Source organism: Macaca mulatta, chromosome 11 (genome assembly GCF_049350105.2).
Source record: "Macaca mulatta isolate MMU2019108-1 chromosome 11, T2T-MMU8v2.0, whole genome shotgun sequence".
In the NCBI taxonomy this organism is placed as follows: domain Eukaryota; kingdom Metazoa; phylum Chordata; class Mammalia; order Primates; family Cercopithecidae; genus Macaca; species Macaca mulatta.
In genome coordinates this window covers 125,667,256-125,695,135 of record NC_133416.1, presented here as the reverse complement: position 1 = coordinate 125,695,135, position 27,880 = coordinate 125,667,256, and the positions used below count along the sequence as shown (strand labels likewise).

Here is a 27,880-nt window from a genome sequence, read left to right as displayed (position 1 = left end):
ATGTACACACTCACACAACTCCCTCACCCCCTCCCCATCATGCATGCCTCAGAAGGTCAGGACATCTCTGTGGACCACAGAGGCCCCCAGGAAGACATCATCCAGAGAAAGAAGACTCTTGTTTTTCTTCCACAAGACTCAGGAAGTAGAGGGATGTGTGAGTAATCATGGTGCTTTAAACAAAAAAAGATGTCACCAATTCAGCATTCTAGTTGGCAACTAGCACTGATGATCTCAAGTGCTGTTCTGGAAGGAACAACTATGAATACTGAGCCGGCTGGTCTCTTCTATGAACTGCGAGTCAGAGCAGCCTTCGAATGCCTTACCAGAGTCAGGCCATGAAAAGCCACTGGAGCCGAACTGCCTAGGACTTGGCTTTAGAAAGCCAGTAATACTTAAAATCCTAGTTTCATTTTCAGAAATGGATGTGTATTTAAATCTTATGCCTGATGCGTACACAGAAGGAAACCTTTACCAGCCAATCAAATGTCTCTTTTACAATAAACCCTAAGAAAAAAATAAAAATAACAAAGCAGGGGTTAGAAAAAAAAAAAAAGAAATCACGGAGGGGTGTAGTTAAGGTCCCCTTCAGTTTTCGTGATGTCTACTCTTAGGCAAATGATAAACATTTCATTTTTGAAAATTGCAACAATTTCCTGACAGGTATTCACACACTTTTCCAACAACATGATAGAAAGATTGCACAAATGCCAACACATCATGCACTCACCTGGTCTCTTGGGTGACTTAAGCTGTAGGAAGAATAACAACAAAAAATCTTAGAGAAAATCATTTCAGATGCAACTTCAGGTGTCAAAAGTATCATAATGATTTAACAAGTAACATGTTAACAAAGGAAAGCAAAAAACCACATAAGCCTGAGTTTTCAAATAAATCAAAAAAGCCAAACTGTACCTTATTTAATGTTCTCAGATCCTCCATGATCTGTTCATCTGTTAACAAATAGTTTAGCTGGGGTGTTGAGAGTTAAAGGACTCTGTGTGAAAAGTACAGTTTCCAAGCAAAGAGTAATCAACAAAATGGTACCAGTATTTTAGAATTTACAAAGTGTGATTTTGTTAAATGATGTTTCTACAGTAACAGTTTGCTTCTTAGAAATTTATGATTCTCCTACTAAATGTCATGGTACTTGAATACATAAAAGAATTCACATCCCCCACTGCTAGGATGAGAAGGTGGAATGAGCTTCATTAGGCATCTACAATAATACAGCACAGGAGACAGTAAAAATAAGAATTTCATCATGAATATATAAAGCGCTTTTGTTCCAAAGATCTAAAGACTTGCACACACACACACACCCAAGGTAAGGCTAATCTTCCCTCAGCAACTTAAATCCTGTTGTGAAGGGGAAGCAACCCGAAGTTATGCCCTTTCCTGACGGCACACAAATGACTAAGCCATTTTGGGCAGAGAGCTATTTACCATCTCCTCGAAAGGAACAGAAACAACACTTCTCCATCTTTCCTGCTTCCGTTACCATTTTTATGATCAAAAGGCTGCTTCATGTCTGACTGAAACCTCATTTGCTTTAATTTAAAAACAGTTTGCAATCCACTATATTACGGACATAGATAACAGAGGAGATACATAAAGGTAGATATTACTGCCTTCATTTTACGGTTGGAAAGTGGAAAATTACAGGTGAAAAAATTAAGGCACATCAGGTTTTCAGATGCCCCTGAATCTGGATGTTAGCATTAAAACCAGGCTGAACTTTGCACGCAAAGCACCTTTCCAAATCACAACTCTCTATACATCTCTCCCACCAAAAGCAGTAGCAAATGAGGACTCCCATAAAATGAGCAACCCCTAACCCCTGGACAAACATTTTACACATGCTTTCCAATTAAATATTACTATTTCTGTAGGACAACGGCCATGTATACCCTAGCAAACGGATAAACAGGATTCCACAGTCTTAAGAAAGAAAGGCAGTTACAGCTTGATGTAAATGGATATCTGGAGCAGGTTTCCTCCTCTTGTCTGGGATGGGGACGGGATCATTTGGTCGCCTCCGCAACTTTCTGGTCATGATAGGTTTCACCTCCATAGAATCTGTGGCAAGAATGGAATGGTTAAATCTATCCAACTCCCACTTGAAGTCATTAAGAATTTCTATAGTATAAGAATATCTGCCCCCCAGCCACCCAGTCAGAACTGTTTTACTGGGGATGTTTGCTCTACACATGGTTGTAGCCAGACACCCCATTAGATTTTAGAAAGTGTTTATGCTTGGAAGATTCAGACCAGCTGCCCTAAGTGCACACCCCTCTCAGAAATGCAGCCCTGCTGTCAAGCATTACAGCCACTGTGGGCATCTCTCCAGCACCCTCATATCCTAGGGGATATTCCTCCTCTCCCTCAAATTAAGAAGCCCAGAGGCGCAGGCTCTCAGGATAGGAAGGAACCTGAAGGTCATCTCAGCTAATTTCTGCAGTTCCCACGGAGGGTGGGTGTGCGGAAGTCCACGGGTATAAAAAGCTCTTTTAGAGGCCACTGGCCTCAGTGCCAACGTTTTTATATGAAGTTTTCATTTATAGACTCAGACTTTTTTTTCTTTTATAACCTTTTGTAGCTACTTGACTATCAAGAAGACACAATGAGGGCTCACAATAAAAGCCTCTTTCCCTTCTGCACTCCTCTCTGCGGTCTCACACTGCTGCGGTCTCACACTGCTGCGGTCTCACACTGCTGCGGTCTCACACTGCTGCGGTCTCACACTGCTGCGGTCTCACACTGCTGCGGTCTCACACTGCTGCGGTCTCACACTGCTGCCGACTCCCCACGCCTTCGAGTAGCTCCTCCCAAGCCATGGTGCACAAGGAGGTGAACCTGCCTCCTCGGGGTCCTTTTTCACTTGTCTGCTCCCTGAATACTGGTGATCTTTGGGGTCCAGTCAGTTCCTTTCGGACTGTATCCCAACCAATCTGCAATCACCAATTCCAGCTCCACACATCCCTCTGAATGGCAATAGATACCTGATACCACATATTCTCCAGGCCCCACACAAACTCAGTTCTCCTCGTTTCCCCTCCCAAGGCTGCTTCTTTTCCTGTGTCTCAGGGGCATCCAATCTAACCCTTCTTCCATGCGAGAACAAATCTGTCATCTGTGACTTGTCTTCCTTCACCCAGGCATGAGGTTCACCAGGTATGTTGGTTCCGCCTCCACTTCATGCCTTCATCCTTCCACTGGTTACCTCCATGGCCTTCAGTGTTCTTTCTCATGTCCTGTCCATCCTCCCCTCCCTCAAAGTGATCTTCCTGGGACACAAATCAGATCGTTTTGCATAACACTCTTGTTACTAAACATTTCTTTTTTGATTTTTTTGAGACAGGGCCTTACTCTGTCACCCAGGCTGGAGTGCAGTGGCACGATGTTCATTCACTGCAACCTTCGCCTCCCAGGTTCAAACGAGCCTCATGCCTCAGCCTCCCAAGTAGCTGGGACTACAGGCATGCGCCACCACACCCAACTGATTTTTTTGTATTTTTAGTAGAGATGGGGTTTCACCATGTTGATCAGGCTGGTCTCAAACTCCTGACCTCAAGTGATCCGCCCTCCTCAGCCTCCCAAAGTGCTGGGATTACAGGCGTGAGTCACCACACCCGGCCATCTTCTTACTAAATATTTCAGTGGCTCATCACTCTCCACAGGATAAAAGCCAGGCCTCATTTCTGGTCTTCCTCCCTTCTTCTTCACTCATGCTTACGCTGTGTGCAAGCCTTTAGCTATCCTGTTACCCAAGGGCACCAGACTTTACACCTTCAAGTGTTTGCATGGCTGTCCTCTGCCTACCCTCCTCTTTTCTGCCCAGCAAACTCCTACATAATACCCCTTGAGAGTCAGTTCAATACTCTCCCTTCTGTGACAGCTTTCAAAGGCAGAGACTCATTCCATCCTCCAAGTAACCAGACCATCTATACAAACCTCAAGTAGACCAAGTGCCACTGTGTACAGGTCATTACCTACCCTCTTTGGATGTCTGAATTTCACCCCAACACCTAGCAAGAGTCTGGCCCAGTAGGGGTGCATAATGTTTTGTGCAGAACGGGTAGAAGAGGTCAAGCCTGATCATGGGGCGAGGTTAATTTGTGATCAACGCACACAATCAGCAGAGCAGGCAGGGCGGCTTCAGCAAATTCTACCAAGCAGTGTGCAGGATCTTAGAGCATGTCATACATGTGCCACACAAAATTTAAAACAGAGAAGGCTTCTGCATGTTGCTCTTCAGAGAAATGGGCTGGGCAGAATTAATTTTTTTTTCTATGAATGGAATAGAGGTAAAATAAGAACCAAAGACCTAATTAATGAATATTTATAAAAGTGTACTTGGAAGTAAACACACACACACACACACACACACACACCCCCACACACACCAGAAACAAGCGGGGAAGGCTTCTCCCTAAAAAAATCTCCTACCCTATGCTGAGGTGCCAGCCTTCTCCAGTTAGTTACTGGCCAGTGACACAGCACCATGGTTAAGACCTGGAGTGTCACATAAATGTGCGTCTGAATCCCTGCAACAGCTGTGTGGCCTAACACAGGTTTGTAAGTGCTATATGTCTCAAGTGTCCTCGCCTAGAGAACAGAAGTATCAATAATGCCTCCCCCACAGTGCGCTGTGAGGGTTACATGTGATGATACACGTGAAGTCTTAGCACGGTGCTTGGCATAACGGGAGTTCTATCAATGCTAGTTTTTATTATTATATTTTCGGGCAGGAAAAAACTATACAAAGATCCTTTTTAAAATTCAAGGCACAAAGAGCTGAAAAGAAGTTACATAGTCGAAAGCAGCTGATGTCAACTGTGAGGCTGTACAACATTGACACCTAATTTGGAAAATAAAGTGTAAAGGGAGCTCACCCAACCCAAGAGAGCACCAAAGAAAAAGCACATAGCCCGAGAACATTATGGAATGTTCTGCCTGCCAGAGAATGGCTGAGTGTGCTCTGCTCTGCAGGCTGCCAAGACTGGGGAGTGGGGAGGGTGGACAATGCATGATGGATGTAAGCCAAGTAAAGGCCAATCACGGCCACTGAACTCTGAAAATCATAACTGTATCACTTACAAACCAAAAAATATAATCAAATTCTTATGAAATGGTAAAAAAAAAAAAAAAAAAAAAAAATCTATTTTATTAGCCTAGTCACAGCAACAATCTGATTAATTTTATCCAAAAAGACTACTTCGCAGAAGGAAGAGACTCTGGAGAAGCCCCTAAAACTTACCAGCATGTCTCCGTCTCCATTTCCATCTGGGAAAGAGGAGACAGAAGGGAGCAGTCCTGGCCAATGGGCCAGGCGGAAGACATGATTTGAGGACATGATCGACATGTATCACAGCCCCAACAGACATAGTAAGATTATCCACTTAAGTCACCTTGCTCTAATGCCAGGTTTGCCTAGTTGGCTTCTAAAGTGGATTTTTCATAGGATGGAGCCTGACAACCTGGGTCTGAGTGTGCCTGGAAGTTCTATTTCTCACTGTAAGCAACGAGCTGGTATCCTGAGTTTTACCATCAATCTCCCAAGAGTTTGGCCCCTAAGAGTCCCAAGACGCTCAATCTGGCTACACTGACAAAAATCAAACTTCCAGAACTGAAGTTCAGACCCTGGAGTGTGACAACCCCAGAGAAGACACCTGAGCAGAGATGCAGTCAGTCTTCCTCTCCGACATCATGCACCAACCACAAAAAAACTCAAACTGGCTGAAATTAGAACCCCTCTTTGATCCAGAGGTCTCCTCATAGGTTTGCTTCAGTGGAGATGCTATTTATGTAATTAAACATCAAGCATTTAAAGCAGACTTGCGAGAGTGTATGTGAGAGAAAACACCAAATAAGCAACAAGACTAGGCATACAACTCCTCTCCAAACCACCATGCAATATGACCTTTAATAGTGCAAATCCTCCTGTTCTACTCACTAGGAAACCTGAGAGATACAGGCCCTCCCCCCCGCCCCACCCCTCACCACAGGTAGCACTGGTTCTGACATCTAAAAAATGGGAGCTCAGGTTGAAGCAATGCTAGGTGGTAGAGTCATTACAGCACAGTCCCTCTGGAGAGATATTCCTGATAAATTACCTGCAATTTACATACAACTACCAGTTTACTGGCTGGCCTTTTGTTGTGCACTTCTTTAGGCCTATTCATTCATTTCCAACAGCATACCTGCCTACAGTGTACAATAGCAGTAAAAGCTTCAATTCAACATACTTTAACTATTAAAACAAGCTCATATTTATCTATTGGAAAAAATATTAATTGCAGCAATTCAAAGGGGCATCCTTAAAAAATGGGATATAGCCAGGCGTGGTGGCTCACATCTTTGGGAGGCCAAGGCGGGTGGATCATGAGGTCAGGAGATGGAGACCATACTGGCTAACAACGTAAAACCCTGTCTCTACTAAAAATACAAAAATTAGTCAGGCATGGTGGCGGGCGCCTGTAGTCTCAGCTACTTGGGAGGCTGAGGCAGGAGAATGGCGTGAACCCGAGAGGCAGAGCTCGCAGTGAGCCGAGATTGTGCCACTGCACTCCAGCCTCGGCAACAAAGCGAGACTCTGTCTCAAAAAAAAAAAAAAAAAAAAAAAAAAGAATATAAGGCTGGGTGCAATGGCTGACGCCTGTAATCCCAACACTTTGGGGAGCCAAGGAGGGTGGATCGCTTGAGCCCAGGAGTTCAAGACCAGCCTGGGCAACAGAGCAAAACCCCATCTCTACAGAAAAATACAAAAAACTAGTCGGGCTAGGTGGCAGGTGCCTGTAGTCCCAGCTACTTGGGAGGCTGCGGTGGATCACTTGAGCACAGGAGGCAGAGGTTGCAGTGAGCCAAGATTGTGCCACTGCACTCCAACCTGGGTGACAGAACAAGACCCTATCTCGAAAAATTAAATGTACTTTAAATTTAAAAAGGAAATTTTCTTTAAAAAGAAATGGGACATAAGTGGCAGAAAGAAAATCCACTGCAGATTAAACATTGTAGCAGATTGGCAACTACTTCCAAAACAGGGCAGGGACCCACAGGCTAGACTAGCAGCCCAGAGCAATCCTAGCACACATCATGCCCTTCTCTAGCAGGATGGAGGGCGCCATCAACATTGATGCAAATTAATGCTGCGGTGGTAACAGAAGAATGCCTAAGGTTTGTGGGGGAGGGGAATATGAATGAATGTTAGGGCTGGGCACGGTGGTTCACGTCTGTAATTCCAGCACTTTGGGAGGCCATGGCGGGCAGATCACCTGAGGTCAGGAGTTCGAGACCAGCCTGGCCAACATGGTGAAACCCCATCTCTACTAAAAGTACAAAAATTAGTCGGGCGTGGTGGCACACACCTGTAGTCCCAGCTACTCGGGAGGCTAAGGCAGAAGAATCACTTGAACCCGGGAGGTGGAGGTTGCAGTGAGCCGAGACCACGCCACTGCACTTCAGCCTGGGCGACAAGGCTAGACTCCGTCTCAAAAAACAAAACAAAAAAAATCCACAAGAATCACTGTTAGGTCTTTGGAGGCCAAATCAGAGTAGGAATAAAGGACCAATCTCCTTAAAGCCAAAGTTGGCCATTATGAAGGGAAGGCAATAAACAGCGAGCCAGTCGAGCCTTCCTCTCTGCACCCTCAAGTGCATTAAAAGACCTGATTCCACGGTGCCAGCACCAGGAAAAAACATCTTGAGGACAGGCCCACTCTGCCCAAAATCCAGGTCACCTCTTCTATTCTCCCTCTCCAGATATTTGTGTGGGGCCTCTTCCCCTTGTCTTGACACCCAAGTCGCTACTCCTTAGCATCTACTGCATACGTGTGAAATTTACTGTTCCTATAGTAGTACAACCACATATATCTTAGGGTTTTTTTTTTTTTTGAGATGGAGTCTGGCTCTGTTGCCCAGGCTGGAGTGCAGTGGCGCAATCTCGGCTCACTGCAAGCTCCGCCTCCCGGGTTCACGCCATTCTCCTGCCTCAGCCTCCTGAGTAGCTGGGACTACAGGCGCCCACCACCACGCCCGGCTAATTTTTTGTATTTTTTAATGGAGACCGGGTTTCACTGTGGTCTCGATCTCCTGACCTTGTGATCCGCCCGCCTCGGCCTCCCAAAGTGCTAGGATTACAGGTGTGAGCCACCGCGCCCGGCAGGGTTTTAAAATGAGTGAAAAAGCCAGATGTGGTAGCTCACGCCTGTAAACCCAGCACTTTGGGAGACCAAGTCGGGCAGACTGCTTGAGCCCAGGAATTCAAGACCAGCCTAGGCAACATGGGAAAACCCCGTCTCTACGAAAAAAAAATAAAAAAAGGAAAGGCCGGGAGCGGTGGCTCATGCCTGTAATCCCAATACTTTGGAAGGCTGAGGCCGGCAGATCACAAGGTCAGGAGATCGAGACCATCCTGGTTAACATGGTGAAACCCCGTCTCTACTAAACAAAAAAATACAAAAAATTAGCCGGGCATGGTGGCGGGTGCCTGTAGTCCCAGCTACTCGGGAGGCTGAGGCAGGAGAATGGTGCGAACCCAGGAGGCAGAGCTTGCAGTGAGCCGAGATCGCGCCACTGCACTCCAGCCTGGATGACAGAGCGAGACTCCGTCTCAAAAATAATACACAAAAATGAGCCAGGTAAGGTGGCACATGCCTGTAATCCCAGCTATTCAGGAGGCTGAGGCAGGAGAATCACCTGAGCCCAGGAAGTCGAACTGCAGTGAGCCGTGATGGCACCACTGCACTCCACCCTTGGCAACTGGAGTGAGACCCTGTCTTTAAATATACCAATGAGTCAAAAACGAGCCTGTCAAATTGTTAACTTTATTTAGGGGCCCTCCATCTCAACACCACATAACCTTGGGGGAAGTCAAGGAAGCTATGTCAGCTTTCTACCAGAAAAGAGCCTCCAGGAAGACACAGACTTTACTCATTAGCCTAATTTTGTGAGTCTTAGTGCCACCACATGTATCTATGGTATCTGCAGAGAGTCAATAGTAGTGGTGGTGAAGAGAATATGCTTGGAGCCAGACACACACTGGCTTAACCACTATCTGTCTCACTGAGGGACTGTGAGCAAATGGCTCCACTTCTCCGAGCCACCTCTGCCATCTATAAAATCAGAAGCAATACCCCCAAGGTCAAAGGGAGCTGCAGGAACTCAGTGAGGTTACAACTTCCCAATCCCTGAGTGTTCACCCTGTGAACCAGCTACTTTCTGAAGCAACTTAACAGGCATTATCTCATCTCACATCACAGCTACCCTCTCCAGAAGGTTCTATCATCCCCTGGCCAAATGAGAAAACCCTACCTCAGAATTGAATCTGTGACAGTGCCAGGATTCAGCCCTGGTCTATCAGCCTGCAAAGTTAGCTCTAATATATTTATGTAATGCTTGGCTCAGTGTAAGTGCTTGGGAAACAGACTTCTATTCTGACATTGTTATGACTCGTGGTACCAGCCTTGAACCCACCATCTTCTAAAGGAAACTCACAGTCTTTACTAGGGTCACAGGTGGCTTTCACTGGGGAAGCCTAAGGATTGGAAGACGCCCCTGGTGAGCAAGAACTTACAAAAGAAAAGGAAGTAGCAGGTAGTGAACTACAGGAAGAAAGGAGAGAAGAGTAAGAGAAAGAAAAACACATTAAAAATGGTAAAGCTCCCCACATTTTAAAGCTCATAAAGTTCTCATCGAATATTTGGATTACTTGTAGTCTTGGCCTCTGCTTCAGAGAAATCTCACCCTCAGGCAAGTGTATCTATAACCTCACTACTGAAGTGTGCTCTGGCCAGCAGGATCAGTGCCCCCCCGGGAAGGTGGTCAGAAATATAGGATCTCGGGTGGACGCGGTGGCTCATACCTATAATCCCAGCACTTTGGGGGGCTGAGGTGGGCGGACCACCTGAGGTCAGGAGTTCGAGACCAGCTGGCCAACATGGTGAAACCCTGTCTCTGCTAAAAATACAAAAATGAGCTAGGCATGGTAGTGTATGCCTGTAATCCCAGCTACCTGGGAGGCTGAAGCAGGAGAATCGCTTGAATACGGGAGGCGGAAGTTGCAGTGAGCCGAGACTGCACCACTGCACTCCAGCCTGGGCGACAAAAACAAAAAAATTAAATTAAAAAAAAAGAAAGAAAGAAATGCAGGATCTCAGCCTCCACTCCAAAGCCGCTGAAACAGAATCCGCATTTTATCAAGACCCCACTGACCTAACACACTGAAGCTGGGCTGCACCGACCATAATTCATCCTAGCTTCTCTACGCACAATCACTCATTTCTGCCTGAACAACCCAGTTTCCCTAAGTTTTCCACAAGAGATTTGGGCGGTAAACAGTACCTCTTGCCAATTCCTATGGAGGTTTGTAAACGCTTTAAGTCATGGTGGGAATGAGCAGGTCGCCAAATACACCCGTTTCCGGTGGGTTATTTGGACCAAGCTTCTCATCAGCCTCTTATCCTACTTCGCTTTTCAAGAGATGTTCATGTTGAACCAAAAACGGAGACTTTAAAAAGTATCTTTCCAGGGCAGAGCTGGGCAACAATGATATTGGGCATCAATCCACAAAGGTGAACTAAGTCACTCAATTAGAGGAATGAAATCAAGCCTTTAATCCAACACCATAGCAGCACCATCTGTGGAAATGCTAATTACCCTTCTAGCTCCAGCGCCTTGTCTTCCAACACTCCATCATTACCTTGGCAGTGCTTTCCATACCAAGGGTACCAAATGGCTTGAGGAAGGACATCCGTACCTTTAATGCCCATGGCTAGCTTTAAACACTTCTGTAATCAATTTTATTGCGTTACAAATGATTTCCCTGAATTTATTTGTCTTTTCTACCCTGGCAGGCTCAGCCTCAAGTCACTGAGGATGCCTCCTGTCCCAGTTAAGATTCTGGCTGTAAAACTGCCTGGCCAAACAATATCAATTGCTTGTCAATAATTAGGATGCCAAATCACAGGTAAGGTGATGATACCCTTTCCCACAGATGGAAAGGGAGCAGCTATAAACGGATAATATTTCCCACTAGCCTAATGAAGGCTCCCAAACATCTGGTGGCTGTAGCAGACAGCGATGAGGCATCGATGCCAGTCACAGCCACTATCAAAGGAAATGGTGTGCAGGTCCAAAAGCCGGCAGACTGGTACCAGACAAGGTACCACGTTGCTACTGGTCTAATTAAATAAGCACTTCCACAAGAACAAGACTATACTGCCTGAAGCTGTGTTTTGGCATCCATTCTCACAAAAAAAAAAAAAAAAAAAAAAAAAATTCTGAGCTGCTTTCAGAGGCCTTCAAAGAGCTCACTTCTTTTGCCAAGTCTTTCTACAAGGAAGCTAACAGACGAGAGATTTTTCAAAAGTCAGACCCCACCTCAGGCACAACCACATTCTCTTAAGTGTACCATGAGGATTGGAGCCAGAGGTGTCAGTCAGAAGGCCAAGCTGGTTCACAACACCAGGAATATAAGGAGGGGAACAAAGATCTTAACTGGCTACTTTTAATTTCAAAGTCAGCCCTGAGAACATCCACAAAAACATTGCATGCATTTCCTATGGAACCCTGCTAAAATCAGACACGCCAGAGCCCCAGCACTTTCTGAATTGTAAGAGTTAAATTTGGGGATGTACAGAAAGGCATGCCACCTCCATATCCAAGTGACAAACTCACCACTGACTTGCCTTGCAGTATTTGCCAAGTTCCAAAATAGCGAGTTCAAGCCAATTCCCTATATCCTTCTAGGAATCATCAGTCTACATATGGCAACAGAAGAGTCGGCCCATATTGTTTCTCCCTGAAACCTGCCTACAACCTGCTGAGTTCCCATATGTGGATTACTAAATCCTAGAAGGTTAGAAAGGGATTGGCTCTGAGTCTCATGTAACTTTCCTACCTCCATGGGAAAATAGTTCAGTTTAGCTATCCTGTTGGAATCATATCAAGTCTTTCTGAAATGTTCACAGTAACACCTGGCAGGAGAGATCTAATAGCACAGAAGATAGAGCCAAAAGCTTTTGTTCTTACATCTAGGTCAAAGGAAGACAATACCTCTTCTGTAATTAAGGCAGACCGGAAAAAAACAAAGCAGAGGGATTCCCATCACCACAGGGGACTTGGGTAAGCAATGTGGGGACATAACCAAGATACAAATGGCAGCGGACCCAGGAATTAAGTAGAGCCTAAGCCAGAGCTTGCCATTACTATTAAAAGTCTAGCAACTATTGAAGACCTGTTATGCACAGGACACTGTACTAGGCACTCATATGTCTAACCACAATCCTGTGAGAGGGTATGATCAGCCCCATTTCATAGAGGAGAAAACAGACTCAGAGAAGTTAAGCAGCTTAACCAAGGTCACACAGCCAATAGAAGGTGGAGGAGGAACTCTCATTTATAAGGTCAAAACCCACTCTCCACCTTGCTCTGCTCTTGAGATGTAAGACAAAAGTAACTGGAACAGCCCTTCACAGCCCCGCTCAGGACCCCCAGGATCCCACCCCATAGGGCCTTCCTACCTCCAGTCAGTTCCATTGTCAGCTTTTCGTTTTCAATCATTTTCTTCTTTTCTTCTAGCTCAGCAATCAGGTTCTCTTTCAGCTCAACCTTCTTGTCTTCAAATTCTTTCACTGCTGCCTTCTTTTCTTTAATGTAATTTCGTTCCACTTGTTCAGTCTGAGCAAAAGAGAAACACAGGCTGGGAGTACACGGCGCTGGAAGCCATGGCTCCAACTCAAAGTCTAGCCCTGTCCTCAACAGCAAAGAAAACACCTTTGCTAGAAACATGACACACAGAGTTTCCCTCTCACACACACGCTTGCAGTAACGGCGTGTCTGGGAGCAAGCTTTCCAATGAATGTGTAAAATCAGACCCACATGACTTTTGCTTATTTTTGAGTATACCTCACTTGCTACGCAGATATTTTTCTCTCGTCCACATCCTATATTTTATACTAAAACACATTTCTCAAAGGGAGTAAATAATTGCTCATGAAGTTACAGCTTCAAAGGGAAATAGGAGATTCTACATTGTGTATATTCAAAAAATAATCACAAGATATTGAGGCCAGATAGCATAAGTTACTATTATTTTTGATACAGCAAGACAAAAGAATGGAACATCATTTAGTAAGTGTCTGAACCCCAAAGTACACAAATATTGATATTATACTAAGACAAAAGTTGTATATGCCTCTGCTTTTCAAATCTCGCCATTGTGGTGAGTGACATCGGGGCCTGTGGTGGGCTAGGGATGTGTGTACCTCACTTGAGTATACCTTCAGGCTGATCACGTGATCCTTCCAGCTGAGTGACTATGGGCATCAAACTGATTTAAGGAAAGTGGGTTCCAATAATGTGGCTCTGAAAAACCACGACTTTCTCCAAAAGTGACCCCCACACACATGCTAGCCACCCTGGGAGCAGTACATCACTAAAGATACAGGCCCTCATCTCTGGATCACAGCACAGAGTCTGACACAGAACCAGCACTCAGGTGTCCATAGAATGAAAGGAAAAATTAGAAATCTGTCTTTTTTTACTGGCCCAGAGAGTTGCAGCTGTAAAACAGAACCGCTGAGCCGATTCAGAGACTGAACTGCTTCAAGGACCAATATCAAACTATTAGGCCGTTATAACTTAGAGACTTCCAAACAGCTCTAATGCGGGATAAAAGTCAATAAGCAGTGAGGGGTGAGTATTCCTTATTCCCTTGTGATAAGCAGAGGCTGCTCAACAACCAATGACCAGACAGGATGTCTGAGCTGAGACCAAATGTCCTTTAGTCAAACAGAACAGTGGTGAAGGCTTCCAAACCATCTACTTGGTGATAGAAGGAAAAGCCACCAGATCAGGACTGCAAGATTCCAGTCTCAGAAAGGGCCTGCAAACCCAGAAGATCTGTGGTACTTACTTCCAGCTGGAGGAAGAGTTCTGCAAGAGATAAAAAGTGTAATTAGATTTGCTAGGCTGTGCCACCTTTCTAGACAGTGATGTTAGCATTCATTTAGAAGCAGTAATTGCTTTCTGAAAGCATGTTACACAGAGCAAATGTTTTCATCAGTGAAATGTTGATATACACGAAGGGAAAGGACGCAAGAAGTACTCAAGTCTAGTTAAAATGTGGCCCTGCCAGCCAGCCAACATGGCGAAACCCGTCTCTACTAAAAATACAAAAATTAGCCAGGCATGGTGGCAGGCACCTGTAATCCCAACTACTCGAGAGGCTGAGGCAGGCAGGAGACTCACTTGAACCTGAGAGGCAGAGGTTGCAGTGAGCCGAGATTGTGCCACTGTACTACAGCCTGGGTGACAGAGCGAAACCTGGTCAAAAAAAAAAAAAAAAAAAGTATGTGGCCCTGAACATACCAGCTGTGGCAGTTCCACCTGAGGGTAAAAAACGTGCAGCAGGAACGAAACTCCCCTGGCAAAATAAACTTATCCCTTCTTTCACTCAGTCCAGCCGCCAACAGTCCCCATAGTAGCAGGATGGGTCAAGAAGAAATAATGTAATTACTCCAGAAACAGAGTGGATATGACGTTTTAAAGCAGTGGTCCCCAACCTTTTTGTCACCAGGGACCAGTTTGGTGGAAGACAATTCTCCCACGGACTGGGACAGGGCAGGGGGTCAGGCGTTGGGTGAAGGGAGGCAGCCCAGTGTTCTGCAGCCTGGGGGCTGGCGACCCCTGGTTTTTTGGTGGGGTTGGTTTTTTTGAGAAAGAGTCTCACTCTGTCACCCAGACTGAAGTGCAGTGCCATGATCTTGACTCACAGCAACCTTCACGTCCTGGGTTCAAGCAATTCTACTGCTTCAGCCTCCCAAGTAGCTGGGATTAAAGGTGCGAACCACCACGCCTGGCTTATTTTTGTATTTTTAGTAGAGACGGGGTTTCACCATGTTGGCCAGGCTGGTCTTGAACTCCTGACCTCAGGTGATCCACCGGCCTCAGCTCCCAGAGTGCTGGGATTACAAGCGTGAGCCACTACATCTGGCCAAGACCCCCTTTTTAAAGCACTATATGAAGGACTATGTGTGGTAAGGAAGGACCTTCACAGGCAATCCACAGGACAGAGGCTCCAGGCACACCTGGGGTTTCACTGTCAGGTCGCCAAGTTCTGCTCACACTGGTGTCTGCCCCTGCAATGCCCTCTGATCTCCTATGCACATTCCCAAGTTCCTGACCGAATGCAGCCCCCTCCTGAGGCCTTTCCTGCTGACTCTTCACACATCATGCCCTTCAGATGCCTTAAAGCACCCATCTAACAGCACTCAACAACTCAGTTACACCTGCCATGTGCCGGATGATTAGTAACCGTTACCTAGCAGCTCCCCTCACCACCAGATTTACAATAGAGTACAAACCTGTCTACAAACCCGCACCAACTTGAAGTAAAACTGCTTCATGGCTTCTACTCTTTCCTGGGTGACACGGGGCTGTGCATACAGTCCACAAAGATTCTCCAGGGGGTGCTATTCTCAGTCTACCATGGGCCCCTTTGTAAACCTGGCAAATGCTATGAATCCCTTCCCCAGAAAAAAGGACATATACAAACTCCACAGAATGCTGACAGTTCCAGGAACCCCAGATTAAAAGCCCAGATGTTGATTAATAGTTGTTGACAGAGAAAATTAATTGAGGAAAGGGACAAGCCACTCATTATTTGTTTAGCCCCTGAAATCCTACCCACTTTGGCACTGGGAATTGCTGGGCATAGGAACCCAGGCACACCCAACCCAATGTGATCATTCCTGTAACAACTTCAGACCCGTACCATGCACAAGTGGGCCAGACAGCTGGAGTTCTGTGCCATTCCGAGAAATCATGCCTCGCACCAACAAGCTAAAATGACAATTAGCACTTAGAGGTGGCAGTGGTTTTAGTTAAAGCAGCCAGACATCACTAAAGCAGGTGGATCATCTCTGCAAAGAATGTGCTTTTTAAAGCTCAAGTCGTGACTGATTTAGGAGCTCTTCTGCATTTTTACCTAGGAGAGGGAAATGTGAAAGAACACATGAGGGCCGGGCACATTGGCTCATGCCTGTAATCCCAACACTTTGGGAGGCCAAGGGGAGCTGGGCGGATCACCTGAGGTCAGGAGTTCAAGACCAGCCTGGCCAACACAGTGAAATCCTATCTCTACTAAAATTATAAAATTAGCCAGGTGTGGTGGCAGGCGCCTGTAATTCCAGCAACTTGGGAGGCTGAGGCACAAGAATCCCTTGAACCCGGGAGGTGGAGGTTGCAGTGAGCTGAGAGAGCACCACCACACTCCAGCCTGGGCGACAGAGTGAGACTCTGTCTCAAAAAAAAGAAAGAAAGAAAGAACACGCGAGGACATGATTGAGAGTCTGCGCAGAATGAAGAAAAACAACTCAATACTCACTCTGCTGTTCTAACTTCAGAAATATGACTCACATCCATTTTCTTTCCTGATTTCCATCTTATGCCAGTTCCATGAGGTATTAATATTCCCCTCTATAGATGGGGAAATTGAGGTTTCAAGAGCAAATATTCTGCTTAAAGATCACATCTAAAGCGAGGAGGCAGGATCTGAACCTAAGACCACCTCTTTCCACAAATGCCACCTTCTTTATCTGCTAAAGGGGAAGTCTAGGAAGAGCAACCGGTTGAGGATTTTCAAGACATCTCAAGGAGGAGCTTCAGGAACTCAGAGTAGAATGGGGGTAACAGCAGGGAGAGGCAGGAGGTGGAAAGGCAGAGAGCTAATAGCTGGGGCTATACTTTCTCAGCGCCCACATGCACTTCAGCCCCTTTTCTATCTGTTGGTATGCACTGGGCAGCTTCTCACTGAGGAGAGATAGTGAAGGGTTGGAGAGTCACTGGCCCAGAATGAAAGATGACGGTGGCATGAGGAATGGCACCCCACCCGCATTCTAAAACCCATCATTACTCTACCATTGCAGGAACAAGGACTCTGCTGGCACCCAAAATGCTGGCCGATGATGAGTGTTAAAAACTCTACACATACACGAGATTTCCTATAATCTCAGGAATTCACGTTTACACACTTTAAACAGTTGTCACATCTTACTTTCTGCATGGTTCTTTAACTCGGTCTTCCTTAACTTTACACATGTGGTATCTTTTGTCAATGAAACACCAAGTTTCCTCAAGTCAAAGCAATGCGTTACATGACTTTACACTGCTCACAGTGCTTAGATGTAGCAGGTGCTTAATTCATTTTTGTTGAATGAATAGATTTACTGTATACAACCAACCAAAAGTGTGCCTTTTCTCTAAATTCTTATAGAAATAATACTTGGGGAAAATAACAAGAGGACCCTCCCCAATCCTAGCACAGAATACCAAAAGAAACAAACTTAAAATGGGACAAAAACAACCTACAATCCTTTTCCTCAGCCGCACTTCTGATTGTACACCAGGCCAGCCATGCGGCCATGAGCAAGAGTTGCAGGTGCAAGACTACTCTTGGGGTACCAGAGAGAACAGCCGAACTGCAAGGAGCCTCCTCAGACACCCTCCACTACTGGGCCATTCCTTAGCAAAAGATGAAACCACTTTCCATGACCACAGTTTGGAAGTCTCTTTTTCGAAAACTCTCCCTGACAGAACATCTGGGACACGTTTTGGAGAACAGCTCTCAGGGCTACATTACTCTGATGATCGGCAAACGGTGGGACATTTAAAGATGATTCATTTCCATTTAAAGGAGCCTTACCTGCATTCCGTATCCTCTCTTTGTACTGCTGATCTAGTTTTTTCATTCTCTTCTGGTACTCCTGTAATGTACCTGATTTCGAACATTTAAAAAATAAAATTATTGTGAATGTCAATCTGCCCTACATTTTGTTTCCTAAAATTATTCTGTAGCATCAACACTGACTGTTTCACTAACACCAAAGGAAGACATACCTCCGCAGAGTTAACTCTGGTTCTTAACCAAGGCACACAGCAGAAACCACTAGGGGCCTATTTAAAGTCCACCCAACCCAGTGGATCAAGGGTCTGCAGTGAGTGAGGGGGAGTGCAACAGTGCCAACATCTCCACACTGTTCTGATCAGTTGCCGCAACAGTCTGAATCAACGGGCCTTCCTTTACTGGAAAAGGTTCATTCTCCTTCAGTAAGGTCTAGATCCATGCTCTCCAGTAGAACCTTCTGCAATGGTATAACGTTTTATATTTGCAATGTCCAATATGGCAGCCACTAACCATTTTTTGGCTATTTTAGCACTTGAAATGTAGCTAGTGGAACTGAAGAACTAAATTATTAATTAAATTTAAACAGCCACATGTGGCTAGTGACAACATTAAACAGATCAGGTATAGATTCTAACCAAGTCACTATTCATTCCATTGCTCTTCCCACAAAACAGTTAATTATGAGGGGCACATCTTGTGGGGGAAGTGTTTCCTGATTATAATGCCCAACCTTGGGCTAGTCCAAGGGTGTGGATCACTCACAAGCAATAAAAGCACATACTAGAAAAAGCAGTTTCAGGCCAGGCACGGTGGCTCATGCCTGTAATCCCAGCACTTTGGGAGGCGGAGGTAGGCGGATCACCTGAGGTCGGGAGTTCAAGACCAGCCTGGCCAACGTGGTGAAACCCTGTCTCTACTAAAAATACAAGAAATCAGCCGGGCCTGGTGGCGGGTGTCTGTAATCCCAGCTACTTGGGAGGCTGATGCAGGAGAATCGCTTGAACCCAGAAGGTGGAGGTTGCAGTGAGCCGAGATCGCGCCTCTGTACTCCAGCCTAGGTGACCAAAGCGAAACTCAGCCTCGGGGGAAAAAAAAAAAAAAAAAAAAGCAAAGAAAAAGCAAAAGCTGTTTCACTGACAAGAGGACTCCACAATATGAAAGCGAAGAGCTCACTGCCACAGCTAACTCTCCCCAGGACCTCGCGGTGTGCACACCGCTGTGCTAGACGCTCCTTGTGCATAATCACATCTACTCTCACTTTCTTCATCTTCCAGATCAGAAAACAGATTAAACAAGAGGAACTGGTGTGCCCAAGGTCACATAAACATCTGGTTTAGAAAAAACAGTAAAACTTTATTCTTTGGTAACGATGTCTCTCCTGAAAACACCTAGCTTTAGGCACAGGGACGCTCAATTCGTGTTCCACTGAAAGTCCCACGTGAGATTTCATTTGGAGAAAGAATCTCATACATATTGGAAATCAATTTTTCAAAATCAAGGAGTTTGAGGAATCACCACTTTACTGACAGCAAAAGATAGCAAAATGTACTGGATAGCTAAGATCAGCCAGACCACGTTTTTTTTTGTTGTTTTTTTTTTTGTTTTTTTTTTGAGACGGAGTCTCGCGCTGTCACCCAGGCTGGAGTGCAGTGGCCGGATCTCAGCTCACTGCAAGCTCCGCCTCCCGGGTTTACGCCATTCTCCTGCCTCAGCCTCCCCAGTAGCTGGGATTACAGGCGCCCGCCACCTCGCCTGGCTAGTTTTTTGTATTTTTTAGTAGAGACAGGGTTTCACCGGGTTAGCCAGGATGGTCTTGATATGCTGACCTTGTGATCCGCCCGTCTCGGCCTCCCAAAGTGCTGAGATTACAGGCTTGAGCCACCGCGCCCGGCCAGACCACGTTTTAGATAACTCCCACAGAGAAGTGAAATACACAGATTACAAGGGTTTGTAATATTAAGAAGCATATTTAGAAATGCAGGTTTCAATCACACCAACCTTCTTGTAGTTGTTGCAACTGCCTCTTGAGAGAAGCCAGTTTGTCCTGATACATCCTATTGAAAAACAAAAAAAAAGTCACACTAACAGATAAAAACATTCAATACTCAATTCCAAAATAACCTACTCACAGAAATTAGCTGGGCTGTTATGGGAAGGTCATTAATGTCCCTTCAAGGAAGAAAGGAGACTAAAGTCTGCTTGCTGGCTTAAAATGCACCAGCAGCCACAGGGATCAGAAAGAACAAGAACCCTGGGTTCCTCAATATTATTCTAATTTTGTAGATTCTCCCATGTTATCCCACCTTTAGAGAACTCATCTAAAACTTGCAACGATAGCAGATTTTAATAAATAAGTGACAATGATAAACAGGCAAGAACACACACAATGTAGAAATGGCATGAAACACAACTCTTACATCAACTCTACAATTAGATTGTAAGTTACAAGGGAGTAAGATTATGCCTTCAGCATGTTTTCTATGCAGATAAGCTCAACAGTGTAAGAACTAAGTTAATAAACCTTCATGTCATTTTTTCAACCACTACTCTTTTAGGATCAGAGAAATAATAGTAATTCAGAAAGAAAAGTTAAAAGGCAGCATTTACTTGCAGCCCCAGCCGGATGGGAACACATAGCATACACAAAGCAAAAGCATTTGGTATGTTAGTTTTTTCCTCTCACACCTAATGGATTATAGGCAGTCATAACTTCAGCAAGTCAGCCTGAAGGTAGGTTCCACATATCATTCACATTTCAGCAAATATTTTTGCTTCTACCTGAAAAACACCCCCAATTTAACAGTGATAAAAACAAGATTTGTGATCTGAAAGAACACTGTCCAACATATAACAAGCACAATAACCTTTTGGTATATGTGCTGCTGAAGTCAGCACACGGGCGTGATAACCTTTTTAGTGCTCAAGTAAGGGCTGCAAATACAACCCAACCCTCTGTAAGGGGAGGAGAGTAGGCAGAATTTGAGACTCACACATGTCTGACTCTTTTAGGGCAAATTCTGATGTACTTTCGATGTTCACCTTGAATTACATGAGGCATTCCATTTTAACTGAAATTATTTTCTATATCATCAAATACTAAGGGAGGCCAGGCAAGGTGGCTCCCACCTGTAATCCCAGCTCTTTAGGAGGCCAAGGCGGGTGGATCACTTGAGGTCAGGAGTTCGAGACCAACCTGACCATCATGGTGAAACCCTGTCTCTACTTAAAAAAAAAAAAAAAAAAAAAAAAAATTAGCCAGACGTGGTGGTGGGCGCCTGTAATCCCAGCTACTGGGGAGGCTGAGGCAGAAGAATAGCTTGAATCCAGGAGGTGGAGGTTGCAGTGAGCTGAGATCATGCCACTGCACTCCAGCCTGGGTGACAGAGCGAGACCCCACCTAAAAAAAAAAAAAAAAAAAAAAAAAAAAAAGAAACACTAAGGGGCACAATCAAAAGATCATCTCGAAATGTTGAAACCTATCAAGTACAGGAGAGCGAACAAATGAGTAAACCATGTACAAGTATTTACAAACCCAAGCTATTAAATTTTTCACTTTGAGAGCGCCAGTCAATACCTTTGAATTCAGAGCCTGTCAATACTGACAGATTGAAGAAGTAAGCAACAGCAGCAAAAAATTCACATTCATGGAGATCATGCATGAGGAAAAGAACAGGTATGTAAAAATACCTCTCAAATGGTCAAGGTAAACCAAGCTTTTTGCTTGAAGAGAATAAAAAGCAAGCACAGCTTCAGAAATGAAACTGTGAGAAGGATCAAATGAATTATTAAAGTAATCCTTCTTAGGCCAAGGTGGGAGGATCACTTGAGGCCAGGAGTTTGAAACCAGCCTGGGCAACATCATAAGACCCCATCTCTACAAAAAATTAAAAAATCAGCCAGGCATGGTGACATGTGCCTGTAGTCCTAGCTACTTGGAAGGCTGAGGCAGGAGGATCACTTGAGCTCAGAAGTCTGAGGCTGCATTGAGCCATGATTGTGCCACTGCACTCCAGCCTGGGCAACAGAGCAAGACCCCGTCTCTTAAAAAAAAAAAAAAGGCTGGGCACGTTGGCTCATTCTTGTAATCCTAGCACTCCAGGAGGCCAAAACAGGAGAAATGCTTGAGCTCAGGCATTCGAAACCAGCCTGAGTAACACAGTGAGACCTTATTTCTACTAAAAATTCTAAAAATCAGCTGGGCATGGTGGCACGTGCCTGTTGTCCGAGCTATTTGGAAGGCTGAGGTGGGAGAATCAACGGATTGAGCCCTGGAGGTTGAGACTGCAGTGAGCTGCTATCACACCACTGCACTCCAGCCCAGGCAACAAAGCAAGATCCTATCTCAAAAAAAAAGTGGCCCAGCACGATGGCTCAGACCTGTAATCTCAACACGACAGGAGGCTGAGGCAGGCCCTGAGGTCAGGAGTTCAAGACCAGCCTGGCCAACATGGTGAAACCCCGTCTCTACTAAAAATACAAAAAAAAAAAAAAAAAAACAAAAAACTCAGCCAGCCGTGGTGGCACATGCCTATAGTCCCAGCTACTCAGGAGGCTTAGCCACGACAATCACTTGAACTCAGGCGGTAGAGGTTGCACTGAGCCGAGATTGTGCCATTGCACTCCAGCCTGGGTGACAGAGTGAGACTCTGCTTCAAAAAAAAAAAAAAGTACTCCGTCTTTATTCAGCACTGGTTAGACCCAGCTGAATTACCCCTTTGAATTTTAAAGCACAAAAACAATGGGAGAACCCAGAGGATGGCCACAAAACATTTGCAAAAAGGACCTAAAGGGAAAGGAACGTGGATCATCTTGTTAAAAGGTAAAGAACTTTAAAAATCTGACACATTCAACAAATACATATTAAATATACTTTATACCGTTTTCCATCTGGGTGTACCCTAAAAGTGAGTGAGGTTTTTGTTTCTCTTGAATCTGTTCAGCTGTGGCTCTGTCTGAAGACAATGAGGAGGCTTGGGTGAGAGCATGTGCAAACACAGACAGAGCACTGGCCTGAGAGTCAGCATGTGGCCAGGCAGGGTGGCTCACGCCTGTAATCCCAGCACTTTGGGAGACCAAAGCAGGTGGATTACCTGAGGGCAAGAGCTTTGACATCAGCCTGGCCAACATGGAGAAACCCCGTCTCTATTAAAAATACGAAAATTATTAGCCGGGAGTGGTGGCATGTGCCTGTAGTCCTGGCTACTCGGGAGGCTGGGGCAGGAGAATTGCTTGAGCCCAGGAGGCAGAGGTTGCAGTGAGCCGAGATCATGCCACTGCACTCCAGCCTGGGCAACAGAGCGAGACTCAGTCTCCACAAAAAATAAATAAATACATACAAAAATTAGCCAGGCATGGTGGTACATGCCTGTAATCCCAGCTACTTGGGAGGCTGAGGCAGGAGAATCACTTGAACCTGGGAGGTGGAGGTTGCGGTGAGCCAAGATTGCGCCACTGCACTCCAGCCTGGGAGACTGAGTGAGACTCTTGTCTCAAAAAAAAAAATTAAATAAATAAATACAAATTAAATAAATGAGAGTCAGCAGCCCTGCTTTTCAACTGGGGCTTCTCTGAGCTCTCCAGGCCTCCAGCACCTTGTCTAGCACGTTAGTGCAGTGAGTTCACACTCATCTGAGAACCAGCTGCTTCAAGACACCAATTATCCTCTCTGTGCATTGGTTTGCCCACTAAAAAAGAAAAAAAAAAAAGGGCCGGGCACAGTGGCTCACGCCCATAATCCCAGCACTTTGGAAGGCCGAGGTGGGCAGATCACGAGCTCAGGAGTGCGAGACCAGCCTGGCCAACGTGGTGAAACCCCGTCTCTACTAAAAATACAAAACTTAGCTGGGCGTGGTAGCATGCACCTGTAGTCCCAGCTACTCAGGAGGCTGAGGCGGGAGAATCATTTGAGCCTGGGAGGCGGAGGTTGCAGTGAGCCGAGATCCTGCCACTGCACTCCAGTATGGGCGACAGAGCGAGGCTCTGTCTCAAAAAAAAAAAAAAAAACAGTAAGTGGTAAAAGGTCCTTTCCTGTTGTACGGCCTCATTCCCTCCCCTGTGTCCATTGCCCTCAAGATTCTTTCTAGGGAGTACTCAACAGAGTCTTATAATGTGAAGAATGATTAAATGTAATTAATTTAAAGTGGAGAAATTGCAAATATACATGGTCTTTGGAAGCGCTATGGTCAAAATCATACACACAAGGTCACTACAGATTAAGTATCCCTTATCTGAAATGCTTTGGGATCAGAAGTGTTTTGGATTTTTTCAAATTTTAGATTATTTGCAATATACTTACCAGCTGAGCACCCCAAATCCAAAACTCGGAAATCTTAAATAGTGCAAGGAGCATTTCCTTTGAGCATCATGCTGGCACTCAGGAAGTTTTAGTTTTGGGAGCATTTGAGATTTCAGATTTAGGATGCTCAAGGTATAAAAAGATTTTGTTGTCAATTCTATGTTCCAGTAAAGACACAGGCAAATCATACTCACTGTTCCTTCATTTCTACATAGTCTTCTTCATCATGCTTTGCCAGGTCAGTTTCACTAGCATCCTCAGTGTCTGAATAAAGTTAGGAAAGAGGGGCTAGTTAAAATCATAATTCACAGAGCTGGCATCACCTGACACAGAGTAGGCACTCAATAAACTCCTGTAAAATCAATTTCTATTCAATGCAGGCTGGCACAAAGCCATCCATGAAAAACATTACATACAGTTAGTAGGCCATCCCTATCTGCAAACGTGAAACCTGTGGACATGGAAGGCCAATGCAAAGAATTTGAGTATCCTGAGGTTATGATATCCATCAAGTCCCAGAACCAGTCCCCCATGAATACTGAGGGACAGCTGTACTTCAGAAAAGAAAAGGCCATTTCCAACTTACGGTCAGATTTATGCAAAAAGCTTGCCTTTACCTGAAATGCAGCCACAGAATAGGGTGTCTCAGACACAGGCAGTTATGGTGAAGGCTGCTACTTCTGCAGAAACAACAATGCCGGCAATTTAAGAAAGGAGATGCGGGCGTAAGACCGGATACTGCAAGCAGTCAAGCCTTACTCACTGTTCCAGAAAAAAACCAGTATGTACATTCTCTCTTGATACATACCCAGTTGGAACCTTTCACACATTTTACATCAGGATACATGATTGTCCCTCAGTATCCGCGGGGGAATGGTTCCTGCAACTCCCTTGGATACCAAATCCTCAGTTGCTCGTCTTTGACAAAATGGCACAGTATTTGCATATAACCTACGCACATCTTCCAGTATACTTTTTTTTTTTATGAGACACAGTCTCATTCTGTCACCCAGGCTGGAGTGCAGTGGCACGATCTCGGCTCACTGAAACCTCCACCTTCTGGGTTCAAACAATTCTCCTGCCTCAGCTTCCCAAATAGCTGGGATTACAGGGGTGCACCACCACGCCCAGCTAATTTTTGTATTTTTAGTAGAGACGGAGTTTCACCATGTTGGCCAGGCTGGTCTCGAACTCCTGGCCTCAACTGAACCGCCTGCCTCGGCCTCCCAAAGTGCTGGGATTACAGGCATGAGCCACCATGCCCGGACAACAGTACACTTTAAATCATCTCTAGATTACTTACAATATCCAGGCCAGGCATGGCGGCTCATGCCTGTAATCCCCGCACTTTGGAAGGCCAAAGCGGGTGAATCACCTGAGGCCAGGAGTTCCAGACCATCCTGGCCAACATAGAGAAACCCCATCTCTACTAAAAACACAAAAGTTAAGGCCGGGTGCATTGGCTCACGCCTGTAATCCCAGCACTTTGGGAGGCCAAAGCAGGTGGTTTACCTGAGGTCGGGAGTTTGAGACCAGCCTGACCAACATGGAGAAACCCCCTCTCTACTCAAAATACAAAATTAGCTGGGGGTGGTGGCGCATGCCTGTAATCCCAGCTACTCCCAGCTACTTGAGAGGCTGAGGCAGGAGAATGGCTTGAGCTGAGATCGCGCCACTGCACTCCACTCCACCCTGGGCAACAAGAGCGAAACTCCATCTCAAAAAAAAAAAAAAAAAAAGAACAAAACAAACAACAAATAAAACCCCAAAAATTAGCCAGGCATGATGGCAGGTGCCTGTAATCCCAACGACTCCGGAAGCTGAGGCAGGAGAATTGCTTGAACCCCGGAGATGGAGGTTGCAGTGAACTGAGATTGTGACACTGCACACCAGCCTGGGTGATAGAGTGAGACTCCACCTCAAAAAAAAAAAAAAAAAAGGTTACTTACAATATCCAATAAAATGTAAATACTATGTAAGTAGTTGTTACACTACACTGTTTAGGAATAACAAAAAAAGTCTGCACATGTTCAGTACGGATTCAATTTTTTCCGGAATATTTTTGAGCTGCGCTTGGTTGAATTCACAGATGTAGAATTCACAGACATGGAGCGCCAACTGTATACAATAAAAAAGGTAATCTGACACAAATATTTTCCAAGTTACAACTAAAGGGAACAAGGAGGAGGCCAGATGATCAAACGAAAATTGTTTCAAAACATCTTAAACATTGCTCTTAGAACAAGCATTAATGGCTGGGGTGTCTACAAATTTTTAACAGCCCCTATACTGCAAGGAAAAAAAAACCCTCAATTTTGGCTCCACCGCGCCCCCTCGTGGGGATGAGATGCAGCGCAAGTGCTTCACATTCAAAATCTCTGGTTAAGCCTTGTCTTCGGATGGAGTTAAACCGAATGCAGTCCTTCAACTTTCCATGTCATGCATATGCAGCTGTCTTTTGTAAGGCTGTTGCAGATCCAATTCCCCACAAACCCTTCTCCCCTCCTTCAGTTAAGAGGCCTTCCCTGAGTTCCTGTCATGGTCAGCCACATTACTTGGCACTCGGGAAATTCAGATGAATAAAACGTATGCACCTTTCCAAACAGCTGGTCTAGCTTTTGCTCCACGGCCCGATTTTGTCCCAGAATATTCCATTCACATATAGATCTCTCTTTATCTCCTCTTTCTTCTCCCTTGATCTTTCATATTTCATCACCTTCCTCCTCCTCCATCCCTCCAAAATAGCGTCCTCACACTTGCCAAATTATAAAGCTCAGTTTGAAAAGCAAGGCTCTGAGACGCTGTGATGACAGTGTAAAGAGCATGGGACTGAAAACACACCACCTGGGGACCATTAAGCAAACCCCTCCCTCTCTTACCTGTTTCCGGGAGGGGGGCGGGTGGGGAGAACATTTACTGAGTATTTACTGTACCAGGCCAAGTACTTTATGCGCATGTCATTTAATCCCTATACCGACCCTAGGAAGTGCTTTCTAGGTCAGGTGTGGGAATTAAACAGCTTCATTACAGCTGGGTAAATCGAGGCTGGAAAACTTTAGTTTACAAAGCTGAGTTAAGTGACAGAGCCAAATTTAAACCTGTATCTGGCTGGTTCCAGGTCCCTTTCCTTTAACCAACCTGAGTTATCAATACTGTCCTACCTAAAGCATAGCTGACACGCATTTCGGGGGTGGGGAGGGGCAACTTTGGACTCTGATGCTCTCAGACACAAAAAACGGGGGAACTACACTCGGTGCATTCAGTAAATGAGTTTCTCATTCCTACTAGTGAAGATGTGAGGTTCAATCAGAGACAGCTGGGAGGGAGGACGGGGTCTTAAAGGGACCCCCAGCGTGACAACGTGTGAGTCCCCTCTCCCCATCACAGTCAAGTGTAACGTACCCAGGGCTTCCCCGCTACTCCAGCGCGAAGGGGAGTAACTTCCCCGAGTCCCGCAACTCCCGGCGGCCCCTCCACGCAGCCCCAGGCCCCAGAGGCCGCCCCGCCCCTCTCCCAAGCAGCCCCACCCCCTCCCTAGCGGTCCCACCTCCGCTCCCGGCCGCCGGGAGAGCTGCAGGACTCACCTTCGTCCGACTCGCGGCCCCGACAGCTGCGCTCGTCGTCCTCGGCGCTCTCCAGCTCTTCGTCCTCCTCGGGGTAGTACTCGGGGGCCGGCGGCGCTCCAGCCTGGGCCGGGGCCGGGGCCAGCAGCCCCGCGGCACTCATGTCGCCTCTGACCGCAGCTGAGCGTGGCCCAGGGACACCGCGGCCACCCGCCTTCGGTACTCGCCGTCTGCCTAGCAGCGTCCGAGGGAGCCCCCAACTCGAGGAGCGGGAGCCGCGGCGACCCCTTCCCGGTCTCCGCCGAGCTCCGCCCCCCGCGCCCGCGCTCGGCAACC

General features: G+C 45.8%; 1 protein-coding gene and 1 long non-coding RNA gene across 11 annotated transcripts in view; one reads left to right on the top strand and one right to left on the bottom strand.

Moving 5' to 3' along the window:
- The window catches only part of SUDS3 (SDS3 homolog, SIN3A corepressor complex component), a 42,694-nt gene extending 14,840 nt beyond the window's left edge, over window positions 1-27,854 (bottom strand). For 2 of the 10 annotated variants that reach the window (XM_077955363.1, XM_077955365.1), the window contains exons 1-8: window positions 27,566-27,854; window positions 24,176-24,245; window positions 19,685-19,740; window positions 17,705-17,776; window positions 13,916-13,935; window positions 12,522-12,678; window positions 1,964-2,079; window positions 916-972 (exon numbers count right to left, since the gene is read on the bottom strand). In XM_077955363.1, coding sequence (XP_077811489.1) covers window positions 916-972; window positions 1,964-2,079; window positions 12,522-12,678; window positions 13,916-13,935; window positions 17,705-17,776; window positions 19,685-19,740; window positions 24,176-24,245; window positions 27,566-27,707 — 690 coding nt within the window. In that variant the 5' untranslated portion in view covers window positions 27,708-27,854. Of the gene's footprint in view, window positions 1-730; window positions 753-915; window positions 978-1,963; window positions 2,080-12,521; window positions 12,679-13,915; window positions 13,936-17,704; window positions 17,777-19,684; window positions 19,741-24,175; window positions 24,246-26,860; window positions 26,931-27,565 lie in introns of those variants that run through there. The other 8 variants (XM_077955366.1, XM_077955367.1, XM_077955369.1 and 5 more) reach the window with 6 other exon arrangements.
- Window positions 23,511-27,880, top strand: LOC144333143 (uncharacterized). Its single transcript, XR_013401542.1, has 2 exons — window positions 23,511-25,000; window positions 25,887-27,880. It is a non-coding gene; the product is annotated as an uncharacterized LOC144333143 (long non-coding RNA).